The sequence below is a fragment of the Megalops cyprinoides genome, chromosome 9, assembly GCF_013368585.1.
Source record: "Megalops cyprinoides isolate fMegCyp1 chromosome 9, fMegCyp1.pri, whole genome shotgun sequence".
In the NCBI taxonomy this organism is placed as follows: domain Eukaryota; kingdom Metazoa; phylum Chordata; class Actinopteri; order Elopiformes; family Megalopidae; genus Megalops; species Megalops cyprinoides.
Window position 1 is genome coordinate 16825452 of NC_050591.1, and position 17670 is coordinate 16843121.

The 17670-nt window shown below is 44.9% G+C and overlaps 2 protein-coding genes across 5 annotated transcripts in view; one reads left to right on the plus strand and one right to left on the minus strand.

The window, feature by feature from the left end:
* Nucleotides 1-17670, minus strand: part of LOC118782692 (GRB10-interacting GYF protein 2-like) — a 31376-nt gene that overhangs the window by 13628 nt on the left and 78 nt on the right. For 2 of the 4 annotated variants that reach the window (XM_036536163.1, XM_036536162.1), the window contains exons 2-13: nt 14924-14975; nt 14409-14538; nt 14017-14112; nt 13712-13820; nt 13204-13312; nt 12700-12740; nt 11587-11619; nt 3973-4074; nt 2152-2402; nt 750-897; nt 398-646; nt 107-273 (exon numbers count right to left, since the gene is read on the minus strand). In XM_036536163.1, the coding sequence (XP_036392056.1) occupies nt 107-273; nt 398-646; nt 750-897; nt 2152-2402; nt 3973-4074; nt 11587-11619; nt 12700-12740; nt 13204-13312; nt 13712-13820; nt 14017-14112; nt 14409-14538; nt 14924-14961 (1473 nt within the window). In that variant the 5' untranslated portion in view covers nt 14962-14975. Of the gene's footprint in view, nt 1-106; nt 274-397; nt 647-749; nt 898-2151; nt 2403-3897; nt 4075-11586; nt 11620-12699; nt 12741-13203; nt 13313-13711; nt 13821-14016; nt 14113-14408; nt 14539-14923; nt 14976-17670 lie in introns of all 4 variants that reach the window. The other 2 variants (XM_036536166.1, XM_036536165.1) reach the window with 2 other exon arrangements.
* kcnj13 (potassium inwardly rectifying channel subfamily J member 13) lies at nt 7606-11404 on the plus strand. The gene is made up of 4 exons (XM_036536057.1): nt 7606-7623; nt 7996-8125; nt 8659-9159; nt 10815-11404. The coding sequence occupies exons 1-4, from the start codon at nt 7606-7608 to the stop codon at nt 11402-11404; spliced, it is 1239 nt and encodes a 412-aa protein (XP_036391950.1).

Here is a 17670-nt window from a genome sequence, read left to right on the forward strand (position 1 = left end):
AAACAGGCTGTATGCCAGATCTTTGAAAGTGTTAAACAGTCATTGGGCACATATAGTGATTACTGCCAGCATCAACATGTGCACCCCCTACACCACCCCCACCCACCTGCTCGAAGTGCTTCAGTCCCTCATCGTCATCCATATCCAAGGGCAGCGCGGCTCCTGGCCCGCCGCCTGAAGCAATGCCTGCTGGGAAGGGGAGGGGCGCCGCCGGAACCGCCATGGGTATATCCGGAGATTTCTGTTGCGTTACAGGGGGAGGGGCAGACATTTCTGCAAGACAGGCACCCAGGGGCACCCCGTCAATAAGGTACTGCTGATGCATTGAGGACTGGTAAAACAGGCATAGTAGTTTGTTAAAGTGGCAGGCAGTAATGCCACCTTTCTAAAGACCTACCTGGGAGAAGAGAGGGAGTGTGGACAAGAGGGGGACCCTCCACCAGGTTGGCAGGTACGGCAGCGGGGTGTGGCACTTTGCTGGGCTCCGGCTGCACCTCGGGGGCCGGGGGTCTGTCCACCCTCTCTGGGGGCGTCTCCACCCTCTCTGGCTGGCAGGCAGGTGGGGGCACGTGGACCTGCGGTTCAGCCAGGCACAGGGCCGGGGGGGGAGGAGCAGACGCCACTTTCTCTTCCGATTTTCCCGAATCTGCCAGGGAGACACGAAAGCCACATTGACGCCGTCCTTGTCGGGTGAGGCGGACAGAGTGGCAGACGATGCTGAGGGAGTCCGTGGTGTGGTCCCGACTCACCCTCCTCCCTGTCCTCCTTCTGGACTGGTGCCTCTGCCTCTTTGGTCTCATCTGGTTCACTGTCCCCTTTTTCCATGTGCTCCTCGCACTCCTCCGATGGCCGGAAGTCCAGCTCCGCCTCCTCCAAGATAGGCTCCTTAGGAGTCTTCTGCAGGGGCAAAGGCACTGATAAAGGGGACTGATAAAGGAGCTTTTTTTTTTTTTTTTAAGAACAGACAATCCTCCAGCAAGTGGGCATACAATTTTTTTTCCCCCCAACGCTTCACCATATAACTGTATCTGAAAAAGCTGTTCTGTACATCACAGTTCAGTAGGTGTGCATGCTGAAAAGCAAGCTACTGGCCTGACCTAAAAGCAGCGTTTTCTCCCACGAGAATGCCACGCTCGGACGTCAGCATGTGACGCACCCCCTCCTCTCTCTGAAACGCTGAAACGGCTCATTCCCAAGCCTCCGTTACAAGTCAGCTTTTCACATCTTATCAACCTTCGTAGCATGTGGAGCCAGTTGTCCAGACCAATTTCAAGACATTTTTATTGAAATGTTGCCATTTTTCCCAATTCCCCTCACATTGCTCAGGTTTGACTACAATGTCCAGAATGTACTGTGAAATGGATTGTGTCCATTTTTACCCGTTACCATATCTAGCGACCAGCTACAGTGGATATGAAACAATGTTCCACACAGTAAGACACAAACGCAATTGTAATTTAGGAAGAGAGGAAGACATGAAGCAAGGCATTATGGACGTCGAGAAGGGGTTACATGGCAGTAGCTAACAAAACTGAAGAGGTATTTCACAATAATTTTAATTACAAAAAAAGAAGCCAAGAGATTTTCAATACGGACACCTACCGTTTTAAGACTTTCAGTAAAGCTGTCCTTACAGGCCAATTACAAGACAGCAACAGTTCTATAAATAAGTCATCACTGTGACAACAGAGGAGCTTCCACAACAGATATTTCACAAGACGAACGGCTAGACTCTGGACTACAGCTCTGACTCTACACCCACTAAACTACTACCACTTAAAAAATAAAGCCTTGCATATGAAAACAGACTGCAATTTACAGGCACACGGCACATACTAAATTTCTCAAAAACAACAGACTTGTGACAATGTATGAGCTCTCTGTATGCCAGTCTTCTCTTCTTGTGATGTAGCAAAACAAGTTCAGTAAGGACATCAAATTAATGATTGCGTAACACCTATTATAAAAATGTTACATAACAGATGCATTATAGATTCAACAATCTCTGAAAATAAATAGCTCAACTTTTCAACAAAGCCACAGCACTGTGAGCTGGCATGCAGATTTGGGCTCCCGATATGCACTTTTATTAGTGAAGCCCGACGTAGCCCCCGGGTTCCCCTAGGAGGCGCTGAGCGCGGCTGCGCTTACCTTGCGTGACGGGAGGTTCGAGAGCTCCGAGCCCCTCACCTTGAGAGAGAGGAAGGCCCCGGAGGAGTCGAAGGTGCCCATCTCCTCCTCGGCGTCCTCCAGGCACCACTCGGGCAGGCTGTCCCGCTCCTCGTCCTGGCCGCCGCTGCCCAGACGCGCCCTCCGGTAGCCCCTGTCCTCTTCGCGGGAGTCGAAGGGGAAGCGTCGCCGCTGGTCCGGGTGCTCCCGCCAGCCCGACGAGCGAGAGCCGTCTGCGCCCGGGGGGGGAGATGGAGAGAAACCGTTACGATCCGCCTTCATCCTTTTACAGTACCAGAATAGGGCCGCAGAGGGAAAGGATGATAGGGCACTCAAAAAAAGTGAGGAGAAAGAAAACGCTGAATTTGGAGGGCCAGCTACTGGTTTTCCCCCCTCAAACAAACCAGCTTTACCTGGACCCTGACATCATGTCACCATACATTTCCTCCTTGTGGAGTTTATCAGGCAGCCAGTGCAAATATCAAGACTTTGATACTCATTCTTTATCACCATTCATATGACTAGGGACACAACTCCACAAGTGAGGAAAATGCATTCAGTTGTTTGCCAATGATAATAATCTGAAGGACTGTTCCGCTGCCTTTGATGCGATTGCATCAATGCTGCTGGCCACTTGCAGTATCCAGGCAAGTTTAACATTAATGGGTGCAGACAGCAGCAGCACCCCGGGGCTGAAAAGCTCCACCTCTGTCCAAAAATGCAGAACAGAGAGGAGCAGCAGTGCGGGAAATGGAGCTGGGAAACAGATGGCTGTGTAAACCTCTCAACTCTCGCTCAAAGCATCTAATCTGATCTGCTGTGAGACACACGGCAGGATCAGTGGGAATTACCTGTAAGCAGTAGGAGTTGCCATAGCAAAGGGTGCATGGGGAGCAAATAATACATTCTGCAAGAATGTAAGTGCCATGCTACAGAAACTGTACAAGACGTGGGCTGTTTTGCATGAAAGGCTGCGCGACCTTGTGACTCCTGCAAGGGTGGCGAAATGGAAATCGGCCCATTCCCTCTGCAGTATCTGAGTCCACGCCGGGCTATCCGGACTGTGCTCTCTCCCACACTGTGGGCCTACCACCACCACGAAACCCATTCTGTCTAATCAAATTAGTCAGTGGGGAACAGTCAGTTTCTTAGACGCTAAAGACTATTGTAACATTTGGTATATGTTTTTTTTTTTTTTTTAAAGTGTCAAATCTCATCTGGCAATTAGGTCTATGAATCTGTGCCAAAAAAATTATGGATGCGTTCTGCAAAACACATTGTGCAATCGGATGACAGCAGGCTAACCTTGCTTACTGCACACAGAGGTGGAACACACTGCATACAGTTGCAGCCGACAGTCCGATAATTATGCCGCTAATGAGAAAGTACAGACAGTACAAGCCGCTAACTTTAGGGTGGAAAACATGAGCAGAGAGAGGACATGGTTTACAGAAGGACCAAGCAAAACTGAACTGCACTGCAAGCACAAAGGACAGGTCCAAGTCCTCTACTCGGTATTCTGGACTTGTTATGCTGCTTGTTTGAGTTTGGGGTCAGCCAACATACATATATAACACTGCCCCAATGCAAATCTGCCTGGCTCAGAGGAAGGGCAGGTTCGTGATGCGGGGGGGGGGGGGGGGCGGGTACAGACAGAGAGAGGAGACTGAGCAGAGGAGCTTGCTCCAACGGCGGTGGGTTGGGGGGTGGGGCTTCAGGCCGGCGCACCTGGGCTGTGAGGGCGCCACCGGTCGCTGTCCCGTCTCGAACCCGCCAGCCGCCAGCCCCCCTCATCGTCCTCACCGTTCTGCTCCTCACGGGACACGCGCCAGTTCTCGCTCTCCGAACGCGTGAACTCGTGCTTCCTGGCCACTCCTGTCCCGCCCTCTTCGTAGTTGGACCGTACTGTGGGGAGGGGGGGGGGGGGGAGAGAGAGAGAGAGAGAGAAAGAGAGAGAGAGAGAGAGAAAGAGAGAGGGTTTAGACTTACATCTGCGTAACAGCATTTCACATATATTTCACAATCACAGAGCCATTTTCTGCCAGTGACAGTAGCAGGTGAAAAACACACAAGAACTGACACGTCCAGAGCTAGCACTCGATGCCCTTCAGCAAAGCGTGCAAAAGAATTCTTCCGCAACCTTGCTATTAAGTCAGCAGTGGCGAACACAAATGGTCCCCAGAGTAAAATAATGGCACTATATTCATTCCTCTCAGTTTCTTCCATCACTATATTTCGTAACTCAATTTGTCCGTACGGAGTTTGAGAAATTTCAGGAGCACGGGATTCCAAAACAACTGGTTCTTTCAATGGACTCTGACAAGGTGGCTGTCCCACCGCCCCCTTGCAGGAGCACTAATTGGCCACATGCAGAGTAATGTGACCAATTGAATCAGCTTCGGCCCGGAGCTGCAGATCGGAAGGAGAGAGCGGTGGGCTCAAACCGGCTCGGCCGCCGCACCACCACCTTGGAGATCCTGGGGAGGTATTTTTCCCTCCGTCCTTCAGACGTCCTCGGGATTTACCACTGATATTCTCACCCCTTGGATTTTTTCTTCCTGACCCACCCCCCCCGACCCGCCCTCTTATCATTGCTCTGGTGAAAGGGCATCGCGATCACGGGCGTCCCCCGTCTCCAAAGCTCCGCCGCTGGTGAGTAACATTTTGGGTGTGTAGGGCTTGTGCTGGCAGAGAGACCACTGCCCACTGCTTTGGCAAGAGTGCTGAGACAGAAGGAGACTTTAAAAAAAACAAAACAAAAAAAAACATGCATCTGTTTTGCCAGAAACTCAAAACCGATCACAAAAACCAGACCAACTCTTTTTGCACTTCTATATTTGAGCTAAATATGAATATGCTACTTTAATTTGGGGGGGGGGGGACAAAAATACTTGGGAAGATAGTCATGGACTTTCTTGACTCCTCACTGTCTACTTAAATGTGGACCAATTTTACGGAGCATGACTTTGATATGTAACACGATTAGCCAATTAAATGTCACACACTATGCATTCTGATGGGATGCTGAGTGGCATTGTTTCAGTGAATTTATTCTTGCTTTCAGTGTTTTAGCTGTAAATGGGGAAGTCTTTGGGAGATTGAGTCACTAACGGTGCCAGGAAGGGAACAACTGAGTGGAAAAACCTGCCACTTAAACGTATTGGCCGCTGCCTTCCCATAGCACTAAATCTGACATGCCTTGACAATGCAAGGTTGTGCACCTGTCTCTCCTCTGCTAAAATGTAATGCCCGAAAGAGTATTCTGCTTATACTGATGTCGACTGTGGGAGAGAACAACCATTAACTTTTCAGACCTGGGACTTGGCTACAAACACATACAAAGCAATGTAAAAAATACCCCATATACAGAAGATATGCAAAGAGACAAGCATCTATTCTCCATGCAGAGATTCTTTTATTTATTTAGTTAATTATAGTAACACCAATGAGACCACAGGATAAGGGATATTTACAACTGTGGCCTTACAGGAGAGGTCGCTCATCTTCCCACAGGAAAGCCCAAAAAGCCTGAAAGCCTGGTATACCACAGCCTCCAGCAGAGAGAGCACATGCTCCTCATGTGATGGAACCAGTGATGCTCAGGACAGAATTAAAAGATAATACCAAAAAAAAGAAAAAAGAAAACAAATCACAAGTCTTCACCCACATGCGGGACAAAGGATTGCTTCTTAACGACTGAGGTTTTTACTCGTTTATCGTCAGTTATAAGATCAGCTGGGGTCAATGCATCGGTCTTTCGATACATTAGTATGGAAAATGATAGTGGGCAAGACATCGGGGGGACAAAAATGCAACCACATTGCTAGAAATTCTGTTAACACCTGAATTTAATGGGCCTGCTAGAATCGCCACTGTTGTAATGTGGTTAGCTTGATTAAGTTAACGCTAATTCGCCAAGACACATTAATGGTGTGAATGTTACATTTACAAACATGCTAACCCCTTAAATGTGCTCCATAAAGATTAGCAAACTAATCTCAGATACCTCTTCAATTAAGTAAACAATATGTATAAGACAGAGTTTCAAACTGAATTTGCATTTCACTATGAGGAAATGCAAACTTCACTGGATGCCAGTGATCCTCACATCATGAGAAACAGCTATGCTTTCCACGCTTTTTTTTTTTTGTGATTTGCATATGTACATTTCCCACACCCTCAAAGGAGGGAGAAGCAGACTGGTGTGTTTCTCTTGTGATTTTCTGCTTTTTAACCGTGGCAGCATTGTGTGGCTTTTTATTGTAGCATTTCCCCAAAAAAACTGATCAGGCATGGTGCTAATCTGGCTGACGGGGGCAGGGGGGTGGTAGCAGCTGGAAGGCCATTACTGAGCAGCAGCGTTTTAAATATATAAACTTATAACCTACACAACTTTTACTTTCAACATGTTTTTGATCTTTTGGTTTTACACGTCTTATTTACTCAAAGGACTAAAAAACAACCAGACGACGTTCCAAAATAAAATGTTAAACAACCCATTGTATAGGCACCATGATAAGACAGTGGCATTCCCTTTTCCAAATGCATTAGCATTGTGTTTGGGTTTGGTTCGTTACTCATTCACGTTTAATGTGTTCAGTGTTGTACCTTGTGTCTCAACCAACCATGCTTCTAACCAGACCTGTTGTGTTTTGATGCACCAATGATGACCTTGAATTGTTTAGGCTGGTTTTATGGCTATGGAAGCAATACAAAAGGGTATCTCCTTTGCATGTTTAAAACGAGACAAATGCCCATTTTCAACACATGCAATGTGGCTACCAAGGTTATGTTGCTGGCTAGATGACTGGCTACAACTTTCCCCTGTGTGAATACACAGCATGCTTAGGCTACTGAAAAAACATTGCAACAGGCCACTACTACAACCAGTTCTGAGGAACCTAAAAATCTGTGTAAGCCTGTATTCACATGTATGTTTAATTTTGCCATAGCCACCACGTAAACATTTTTTCCTCACTTACATTCCCTATACAGCAACTACAATTTTGTCATATCTTGTGCTGTATTACGATTTCAAATTACTGCAAACAAGCTTGCCAAAGATACTGGTGGAAGTGTGGATTCATTTTGTACATTATTAAAATGCATATGCAAAGTGGTGAATGTATCATTAAAATACTGTCTTTTGACTTGAGTAACTGATACATTCTTTTCTGTCTCAGCTAAATGCAGAGGCTGTCTTAGGTCCAGAGGTTGCTTATCGTCTCAGCCAATCATGTTTCAGAACTGGTGCAGAGGTTGCTTACTGTCTCAAACAGTCATGCTTCAGAATTATGCTGACTAATCTCAGACTGAACCACACCACAGAATGCACAGCATTCTCCATCTGGGGGCATTTGGAATTTTTTTTTAATTTCTTGTATTACTGCATTTGTGGATTTTTTAAAATTAGGATTGCAACTACATTTTTTAAGAATGAAAAATTTGGTTGTGGTAGGCTGCCAATCAACGATCATCAAGAGGAACATTTGTTTGAAATCAGCTAGTTTTGAATACCTTCTGTCAAAGCGCACATACGGTGGCAAAGGTATACTCCACTCTGTACACAATTACATACTTTTCCACTAGGAGGAAAAAAAAAAATCAGAGAAATCATGTGCTTTTAGAAGAAAATGGATACATTTTCATTCAGCTCACCCATGCATCCCCCCCATACCTTTTGAGATCAGCTGAAATTCTTCTGCTGAAGACTCCATGTTGCAGAACTTCAGAGCAAACAGAAGACCTTTGTTTCTCTGCTAGTGTCAGTGAAAAGGAGGGCCTTTACCCTGCGGTTCTATAAGACTGCTCTCTCTCTCTCTGCAGGTTCTAGTGAAGATCCCTAGGATATCAGAAACAGTGCAGCCTTCCAAAGCAGCTGCACCGCAAAGACAGAGCAGAGAAGCTCCCTCTTCAGTCTCTGCCTTCACCAACGTCCATATCACCACTTCGGCAGGTAAGGGACGCCATTCACAAATTCCACAACTTCTCCACAGAGGGCAATTTTAAATCTATGCTTGTTAAAACAGTTCTGCTGTTGTCGCTTCATATAGACATCGCAAGACTTTATTTTCGTTGAACATAGGATGAAACAATGTTACAAAGTCCTCCACCAAAAATGGCCTCAGGATGATGATGAATAGTGTGTCTATTCATTTAAACAAGAAGAAACTCCTCTGTAAAGGTCTTCCCACCACCAAGGAACTTAAAGCATGACACAGCTATACATTTCTAATGTCAGAAGAGCCAGCTGCCAAACAGAGAATTGTAACGACCATGCCATAATGACTCCTGATGGAACAGTAAAAACATCAGCACTGTAGCATTCCTACAGCTGTATTTTGTGCGATTTCTGCTCCCTCGGGATACAATCAAAATCCTGCCAGGTTTGTACAACAGAAACACCCCACAGGGGGGACTGCTTCATTTTATGCTCTGATAACAATCTCGGCAGCTCTAGCAACCCCGACTGCTGACATTCTCCTGCAGCCCCAGATAAGAGGCGACCCCTCGCTATGCCTGCCAACACGGACAGGAAGGCTTCCCTGCCCCTCATCGCCCACCAGCGCCAGCGGCTGGTGACCAAAGACGGCCACTGCACCCTGCGGGCCCCGGGTGCGCCGGGCGCGCCCGCCACCTGGCTGCTCTACCTGCAGGACCTGTGGGGCACGCTGGTGACCCTGCGCTGGCGCTGGGTGCTGCTGGCCTTCTGCGCCTCCTTCCTGGCCCACTGGCTGCTTTTCGCCTGCCTGTGGTACCTGCTGGCCCACTTGAACGGGGACCTGGAGGTGGACCACGACCACCCGCCCGCCGACCACATAGTGTGCGTCAAGTACATCACCAGCTTCACGGCGGCCTTCTCCTTCTCCCTGGAGACCCAGCTGACCATCGGCTACGGCACCATGTTCCCCAGCGGGGACTGCCCCAGCGCCATCGCCCTGCTGGCCGTGCAGATGCTGCTGGGGCTCATGCTCGAGGCCGTCATCACAGGTAAGGAGAGCGCCGCGCCTCCTCACTCACGCCCGCGTGTACTGCCGTTCACTTCGGGCACAGGCTGGCTCAGCTAACCAGAGACACAGCCTCGAAAAGTACAGCAAGATACCTCCCTGTTTACATCAAACAGGAGCTGTAAGGACTGCTTACTGCTCAACTCAGTCTAGTTAGACTTCAGTGGAGTACAATACTATACTAGTATATACTAGTAGAGTACTAGTTCTGGAGGCCTGCACCACTCCTTCCCACAAGCTGCACACATACAGGTCCTGGAGTCTGCCTGCATTGAATTGTGGGTCAGGACTCAAAACTGCCTTGTCATGTCAAGTAAATATACGATTTAAACAAACAACAACAACAAAAAAACACTCCTTTTACTGAGATGCAGTGCCAGGTTAAGTGACTTTTCTGAGCTGTAGAGAATTTACACTACCATCTAACATCATGGTAATAATACACCAAAATACAGATTAAAAGAGTAAAGAAAAAAAATTAAAGAAACATGAAAAATTACCTGCATGGTCAGATATTTAAATTTGAAAATCCCTCTCAATCTGTTAAATACACAATATCTAAATGCAAGGGAAAATGCTGTCTGTTTCGCAAATTTTAGATTGAATTGTTTAGAAAAGCAATGCTTTGCATGTGGGTTAGCATAGCAGCAAGGAAAAGAACAGGGCCAATGAAAAATGTACAGTTGGCTGCAAACATTTACATTTGGACAACTTGTTTAATTCATTTCATTTTTACCTGCCAGCAAGATAATCTGTTTATAATGGGAGACTACTGGAAAACAGCAAGGCTCTGTTAGTTGCAGGAAGACATATATGGAGCTGTGCGGTATCAGCAAAGCTAATGGAAAATGGAAAAAAAAACAGAAATGCCAAAACAGCAGCTGCCTACAGACAGCAGAAAGACTAGGAACAGTAGGCAAGTAGCGGGCTAGCCATATTTCACTGAACAAGGTCTAAAATCCAGTCTAAGCAGAGTTTAGTGCACAGCGCCTAACTGTTTAGAGTGGGATTAATGAAGCGCTTGGAGAAAGTTCTCCGATCGTACAACAGCTATTTTAAGCAAGGTTTATCTCATCTCCAGCCAATGGAGTAGGGCTGTTATGTTTACATATTCAAATTCATATTATCTTTACAGCAAAATGACACCTGTTATACCGAACCTTATTATTTACATATCAACATTTACTGCCTTCATATTCGCTATTAAATTACTTTAGTATTATACAATTAAAACACTAAAGACAAAAGAAAATTATTTGTTAAATGCTTCATTCTTATTTTACTGAATAAATCAGGAATGACATTCCTTGCCCATTTCTAGTCCGTCAGCTTTTTTTTTTTTATTGACTACACCCAATTCTATTAAAAAGTTGAAACAGTGAGGACTCAACTGAAAAGGGAACAAGGTTCTTGGAATAGAGGCTGTCACTTGCCCTTAAAAAGAAAAAAACTCCCACTCCCTATAATTTCCTTACCCATTTCTTGGATTTTAAAGCTGATCCATAAGATCATTAAGGCTGATGTGACTGAAAGCGGCTAAACAAACTTCTTGAAAAAGGATTTTCACCTTCAGATAACTTTGTAGTGTCTCACACACCAGTTTATTACCATGCTGACTCATCTTTGCCTCCTTCCCAGCTGCCTTTGTGGCGAAGATAGCCATGCCAAAAAAGCGGGGAAGTGCCATCCAGTTTAGCCCATCTGCCGTGGTAGGTCAGCATGAGGGAGAGACCTGCCTGATGTTCCGCGCGACGAACATGCTTCAGCGCCCCCTGGTGGACATGCACGTTAGTGCGGTGCTGTACCAGGATCGTGGGGACCAAGCCCTGCATCAGACGAGCGTGGAGTTCCACCTGGACCGCCTAAGGGGTCTCCCTTGCCCCTTCTTCACCTTCCCCCTGACCTTCTACCACCCGCTCAACGAGTACAGCCCGCTCTACTCAGTCCTGCGAGAGGGCAACCCTGCCTACTTCGAACTGGTCGTCTTCCTGTCAGCTGCCCAGGAGGGCACTGGCGAAAGCTGCCAGAAGAGAACTTCCTACCTTCGAGGGGAGATCGAGTTCGAGCACCACTTCGCTGCTGTCCTGAGGCTGGACAAGCAGGGCCACTACACAGTGAATATGGGCAACTTCAATAAACTGCTGCCCGATTCCTCACGCACCAGGATGGAAGCGGACAAAGAGCTTGTGGTTCAAATCAATGGAGACGGAAGTGACAGAAAGGACTAAGGGTTGAACTGTAAATTTGGATTCAACATTTATCCTGATGGCAAGGCATTAAACTGAAGGGGGGGGGCACATTTTCCTCAGCCTTGGATGTTCCACTCCTGTTTAGAAACTCCCCAAGAATGCTGAAGTTCATGACTGGGCTTTTCATTGTTCTCAACTGGCAGAAAGAACAGCACACTTACTGTGATTCAACTGAAAGTGGGTCGGGGCAGCCTCTGACAGGTCCACACCATATGAAAGAGAGACATTTCAAGAATCAGTTGCAACGATGCCACAAATACATTGTTTAAAAGGTAAAAGCTACACAAGGCACTGAATCTGAAATGTACCACTAAGACCACACCACAAGGTGATAAAGTGCCTTCAGCAGCAAAAAGCTCCTTTTTATGAAGAATATTCAATAGGGTGGCAGCATGGAAATGACCAGTGCTTTCCCTTAAAAGTTGATTTCTTATTTGTAATGAATGATGCCTTCAGTCTGTATAGGTTGAATTTTCACTAAAATCACAAGATATTATAAATAGTTTCACCAAATATCTTACTGAATTTCTGCACATTGCATATTAACTTACTATAAATAAAACTACAATTCATTAAACATTTCTGTATACATTATACTTGTAAAAACATGTATGAAACTCAAGTCAATTATTTGTAAAACATCCTGTGATTGTGTGTGTGAATTTTAGACAGATATCCATGACATGGTTTAAAAGCCAATGAAACAAATGTAATTAAGGGAGATCGATTCCCCATGTAAAAACACACTTTCCCAATTGCTTGTACAATGTACATTTAAGTAAAATGAAAAGACTTTTCTTCTGAAAATACAGTATCTACAAAATGCCTTTGCCACACTTTTTTCACTCTTAACTTCCTCCTTTAACAATCTTATCTGGCTGATATAATGGATTATGTGTTTAAGTTAGAGCAAGCACACAGCTTGCAAAAGGCCCATACAAGACCTGATTTATTAACGCTTGGCACATCTAAACACTTTCCCTGAACTTTATTGTCCCATAAAAGATAGCCAACATTGCTCTAATTAGGCTAGGCGCTCCACTTTATTTAAATGCGTCAAGTAGGCCATCTTTCCTAATTAGTACTGCAGTTATTGCACACACTTGTACTACAATACATCCACAAAGCTTACTGAATTAGATGATTACAAGTCCACGGTTTAAGGCATAAGACAGGTATAATGTTATGGTGGAGTGTAGCGTGTATTGTATATACAATCATGTGCTACAGTACAGGTCAGTATATGAAAACACAAGGAAAACAATTTTACTAACCTGCTTCTTTTCGACCTGGCTTTTCAAACCTTCTGTCTCCCCTTGTGGGGAAAAAAAACCATTATAAGTGTTTGCACGCCATCAACACATCAATATATTTTATTCAGCAGTGCTTGGCAGGGAAGTAAATATGAAACCAGCCTGTTTCCAATGTTGGAAAATGTAATCAAATATGAATGTTGGCTCTGGCGGAAGATTTTCAAAAAAGGAATGGACTCTGGCTTTTGACATTAGACTGCAACGGCCCACCACGGAATTAAAAACACCATCAGCCCACACATCCAAAGCCAATGTTAAACCTTCGTACAGGACAGGGTGGAAAGCAAACCTCTGACACCCCTGTTGCATTAAAGCACAAGATAACTAACTGAATGAGGCCAATCTAAAATCATAGACTGTTTCATCACAATTTTCATTCTTGAAACGATTCAGAGCTGCTATTGTATTTCTCACCTAAAAGTAGTATCTTAGCAGTCTCATCTGATAAGAAACCTAGTGCCGTACCTCTCTTCCCAGCTCTGAGATCGATGCATCTCTCTTGCCCCGCGACCAAATCCACCCTCCACATCGTCAAAGCTTCTTTGGTAAAAGCCGCCATCACCTCGACCTCGACCTGGTGGGAGAGCATGTTCCATATTCACAAACCAGAAGCAAGGCATCAAGATTTACATCACAATGATACAGCTACATAAATACCAGAATATGCACCATCACGACGTTGAACCTGCACAAGCCTAATGCAACAATAAATGCCACGTCTTTCTCGGTCAACGATTCAGACGGCCACCCCAGAGGACATCCAAACCGAAAATTTATCACAGTACTATCCAAGTGAATATCTTCAGGAAAACGTGAACCCATCACCTACGTGTGTAAGACACAGATGTGCCTTAGGGTCTTTACTGCGAGTCTTCGCTACGCAGGGACAGTGTAGGTAGCGTTTGCCACCAATGCCGCACCCCACTGGCCATCGTGGATGGCAGACAGGAAAGGCCCATCTGGATGAACTCACCTCGACCCCTAGAGGAACTTCTACCTCTTGACGCCCCTGCCACTGTTCCCCCTCCTCTTCCCGTTAGCCGCAGCACGGCTGCACTGTTTACAGACATGGAGAAATTTCTCTGTGGACAGACACACATTCCCATAAACTCTCCTTCTAAAGCTGTCTGATGACATAACCAAAAAAAAAAAGTCAAACAGAAGATCGTTCTCAAAGTCCCATGTTCTGTGCGGATGAACAAACTCAAAAATGTAAAGGTGCTTGTGTACAAACAAAAGAACTGAGTCCACTATAAGCCAAGATGTGCAAGCAATCACCTGTTCTTCTTCTGTAAAAGGAACAAGCGCCAGCGGTGGCAGGGGCTCCTCTTGTAAAATTGGCAGAAATTCTTTATCTTGTAGGTCTAGAGGAATCTATCAGCAAGGAGGAAAAAAGTACATTCTTATCTGCATATCAGTCACAACATGAGCAATAATGGTGCAAAGATTTAGGCATCTTCAGAGCTTCAAGGGGTAAAGTCTATAAAATGTTTTCTGGCAGCCCCTACCTTTAAAAATAAATGCAAAATTATTTGATGAATCATATTTCAAAGGAGCAAAGCATAACACTTATGTAACACTTGCAGGGCTAACTCATGTAACGAGTTGGAATACAATGTCAATACACCAAACAAATCATAAAAAGAAAACCCAAAAACAATGTTCTTTACCTTATTATCCTTTACATAAAGTGCTAACATTTCTTCTCTCCCATAACGGTAATCTGCAAGTTTATACTTTGGCAATGCTGGTGAGAGTGGAGGGGAGGTGACACTCCCACCTCCGGAAAGAGCCCTAAGCCTGCATGAGGAGAAGGAAAGGGAGAGAGAGAGAGAGAGAGAGAGAGAGAAGAGGAGAAAATGAACAACACAGTTATTTTCCCTGCAGCTCACTTCACTGGGAACTGTCAGTATTACCTTCAAGAGGAAACGTGACCAAATTGATAGGGCCTCCCTTGTAACACCCAGCCAGCCCCGGGCTCCCTGGCCCTGGGCATGTGGAGACCAGCTGTTGGGAGTTCCAGTGTGTTGGCCCATGAGATACTTGACTGATTCATGCAAACATTCACCACTGAAGCGTAAAAACACCACCTTCTCTCCCACTGTGGTCTGAGTGGCAGAGAAGGGTTCCAATGTATGATCCCGCACAACAAACCCAAAGAAGCACAATAAATACGTGTACACACCATTCTGGTCCAAAGTTGAGTGTCTGGGTTTCTGCCATTCTTTCTTCAAGGTCTAGTAAGAGAGAACAAGACAGGAACTTATCAGAACCACTGTGAAATGTCTCAACTACAAACACTGATGTGTTGGTCTGTCTTCAAATAACCAGTGACAAAATGCCAAAGTTTATAAACGCAGTGTCATCTAGAGGTCTTTTGTCTGCAGGTGAATTCCAATGATGCCATAATTCGAGAATAACAACCATTTTCTGTAGAATCTGGTAGCATACACAGACTCATTTGGAGGCACTGCAGTGCCATCACATCTTAGAGGTGACACGTTTACATAGCAAATTAACAGCAAAATGTTTTTTTACTATGCTTACAAAACTCTAGAAATGTCTCATACAGCAAACTATCACATCCAAATCAATGATTATGAATATCTTGTCCTAAAACAATGTAGTCCATCATTGCTTTATATGCACAGCTGTGACAATGCCATTCTAGTAAACAAGATTTCCATGGGCATGGAAATCTTGTATGTACATAAACGCTGAAGGGACACCCTGCTAAAGTATGAGGAAAAATTTTCATTTAGAGCAAAACCAGTTTTCACTTATCAGACTTATATGTAAATTATTTTCTGAGATTTTCTGACAACAAAATAAATCACAACTGGAACTGCCCACAAGAATTTCTAACATGCAGTCGAAACCAAATGCTCTATTACTTTGGATAATGGATATAATTTCAGTCTAAATATCTATTTTAGGCAATCAAATTTTACTGGCACCACTAGGAAGCATAATCTGGTTTTATGACACCACACCCAGACGAAAAGGCAGGTCCCCCAAATTCCATGCTTGTCGGGGGGAGGGGGCTTCCTGAAAAGTTAACGCTAGAACCATCCCAACCAGGGTCCGGTAAGAGCAACTACCACCTGTAAATTTAACAGTGTCTTGTTATTATTGCATATTATGCAGCATCTGTTTTCCCTTGGTAGCTGACAACCTAACCGTCAACGCGTGATCCCACTGAGACACCTGGAAGTACCAAGCTAGCACCATAACTAACGCGCCTTCGACATAAGGGGTCAAAGGGACGCGTCGATACACAGGTCTGGGTCTATGTATTCAAGCACCTTCCTGCTGCAGATCATTTTTATGACAAGGATTTTGTGTGATGCGCTGCTGTTGCTGCAACCCAAGGAATGCAAAGGATATCGTAGTGTGCCTACTCAACCACTGAGCTGGCGAGCTAACGCTAACACATGTTTGATTTTGTAAGTCACTAGGTAGCTGAGTGGTTTTGGATATGGATGTGTCAGGTAGCTAACGTTGGCTAAATTAGCTTGACACGCGGCCATCTAGCTAAAGGTAGCCACAGCGCAGTTTACCCCAAGACTGCTCAAACAGGGAGCACGTTGAAAATCGAATTTATCGTCTGCTAATAAACTTTACTAACGTTAAGGTTACAACATAGTGCAAACAACAACTACTGACTGCATCCACAAGATTTCTTTCTAGCTAACAAAATACGGATCTCGCTAGCTACGTAGCTAACGCTACAAGCCATGCCAGTACAGTATCTGGACCATAACTGCAGTACAAACTTTCAAATCGGTTCACTAAATATGTTGAGTTAGCCATCAACATGAAAACATCATCTATGACAGATATACGTGGATTATCAGGAGACTGACCCAAAGAAGGCGCATACCCATTACCCATTACGGGTCGATAAAGTTGCTAGTTCACTAACTTGCTATAAGGACTAGCCAAAAAGCTAACGCTACACGCGTTACCCAGTTCGCCGGGAGCTAGTCTAGCTATCCAGCTAATGTTAGCGACATATTATTCTCTATGTACAATTCACTGTTGGACTGTGAAAACAGCAGGTAAGCTAACCGATGTAAGAGTTTCGTCAGCTTGTTAACATAGGTAAGTTATTCCAGTCAACTACGTAAATACGCTATATTTTCGGAAGAACTGACATAGTTAAATTTGCTATCCAGTTAACTTTACCTACACGCTAAGAACACGCTTCAAAGTTCTTAACAGTAGCTGTGTAAGATAGCGTTTGAATGCGATCCCGTCGCGTTGTTCAAAACAAAACATAATGCTCGACGACTGCATCTAGGTTAACGACCCTAGCTCGTTAGTTAGTTAAGTGTTACGACTCACGTTGTTAGCCGTAGAGCTAGCTAACTAACTGTACAAACTGCAGCTAAGACCATGGTAGCTACTGTAGCTCGCTAGCTAACTGCTTCTGTCACGTTAACACAGCTAGGTAGCCACCTAGCTATCATCAGAACTGTCACAACTTTTTTTCGAAAGATTTAGGTAATGTTTGCTAGCTGGCTAAATTAAATTCAAAATTGTTTCAATCATAGGCGTCTCACGTTTTGCATATGGTTCACTTGCATACGAAGTGTTAACAAGGGTACAGATTGTAACAGAACTGAACTAAAGTAACAAGCTACCTAATCCTCAACTCCGACTATCCCATGAAGAACCGTTCCTGTGGCCTGTACAGCCTGCTGCTACACCAAGTTTTCCTGCTGTTCTACGGCAAGCATAATCCACCCAGAACGGTATTCCTCTCGTACTTGAAACCGAAGCTCCACGGCCAACTAACCATGCGGCTCTCAACACCTGAACTAAACGCTTCCGATCAAACAAGGACAAAGCTGAATGCCTTGAGTAATGTATATTTTTATAGCATATATTTATTGTACAACAATACAGTCGATTTCAAAACCGTGTCTT

Bases quoted from the DNA above. Each gene is read 5' to 3' on its own strand.
- kcnj13 (XM_036536057.1), top strand. The intron at 8,126-8,658 runs GTAAGGGACGCC...ATTCTCCTGCAG, and splicing joins CCATATCACCACTTCGGCAG to CCCCAGATAAGAGGCGACCC. The intron at 9,160-10,814 runs GTAAGGAGAGCG...CCTCCTTCCCAG, and splicing joins GCTCGAGGCCGTCATCACAG to CTGCCTTTGTGGCGAAGATA.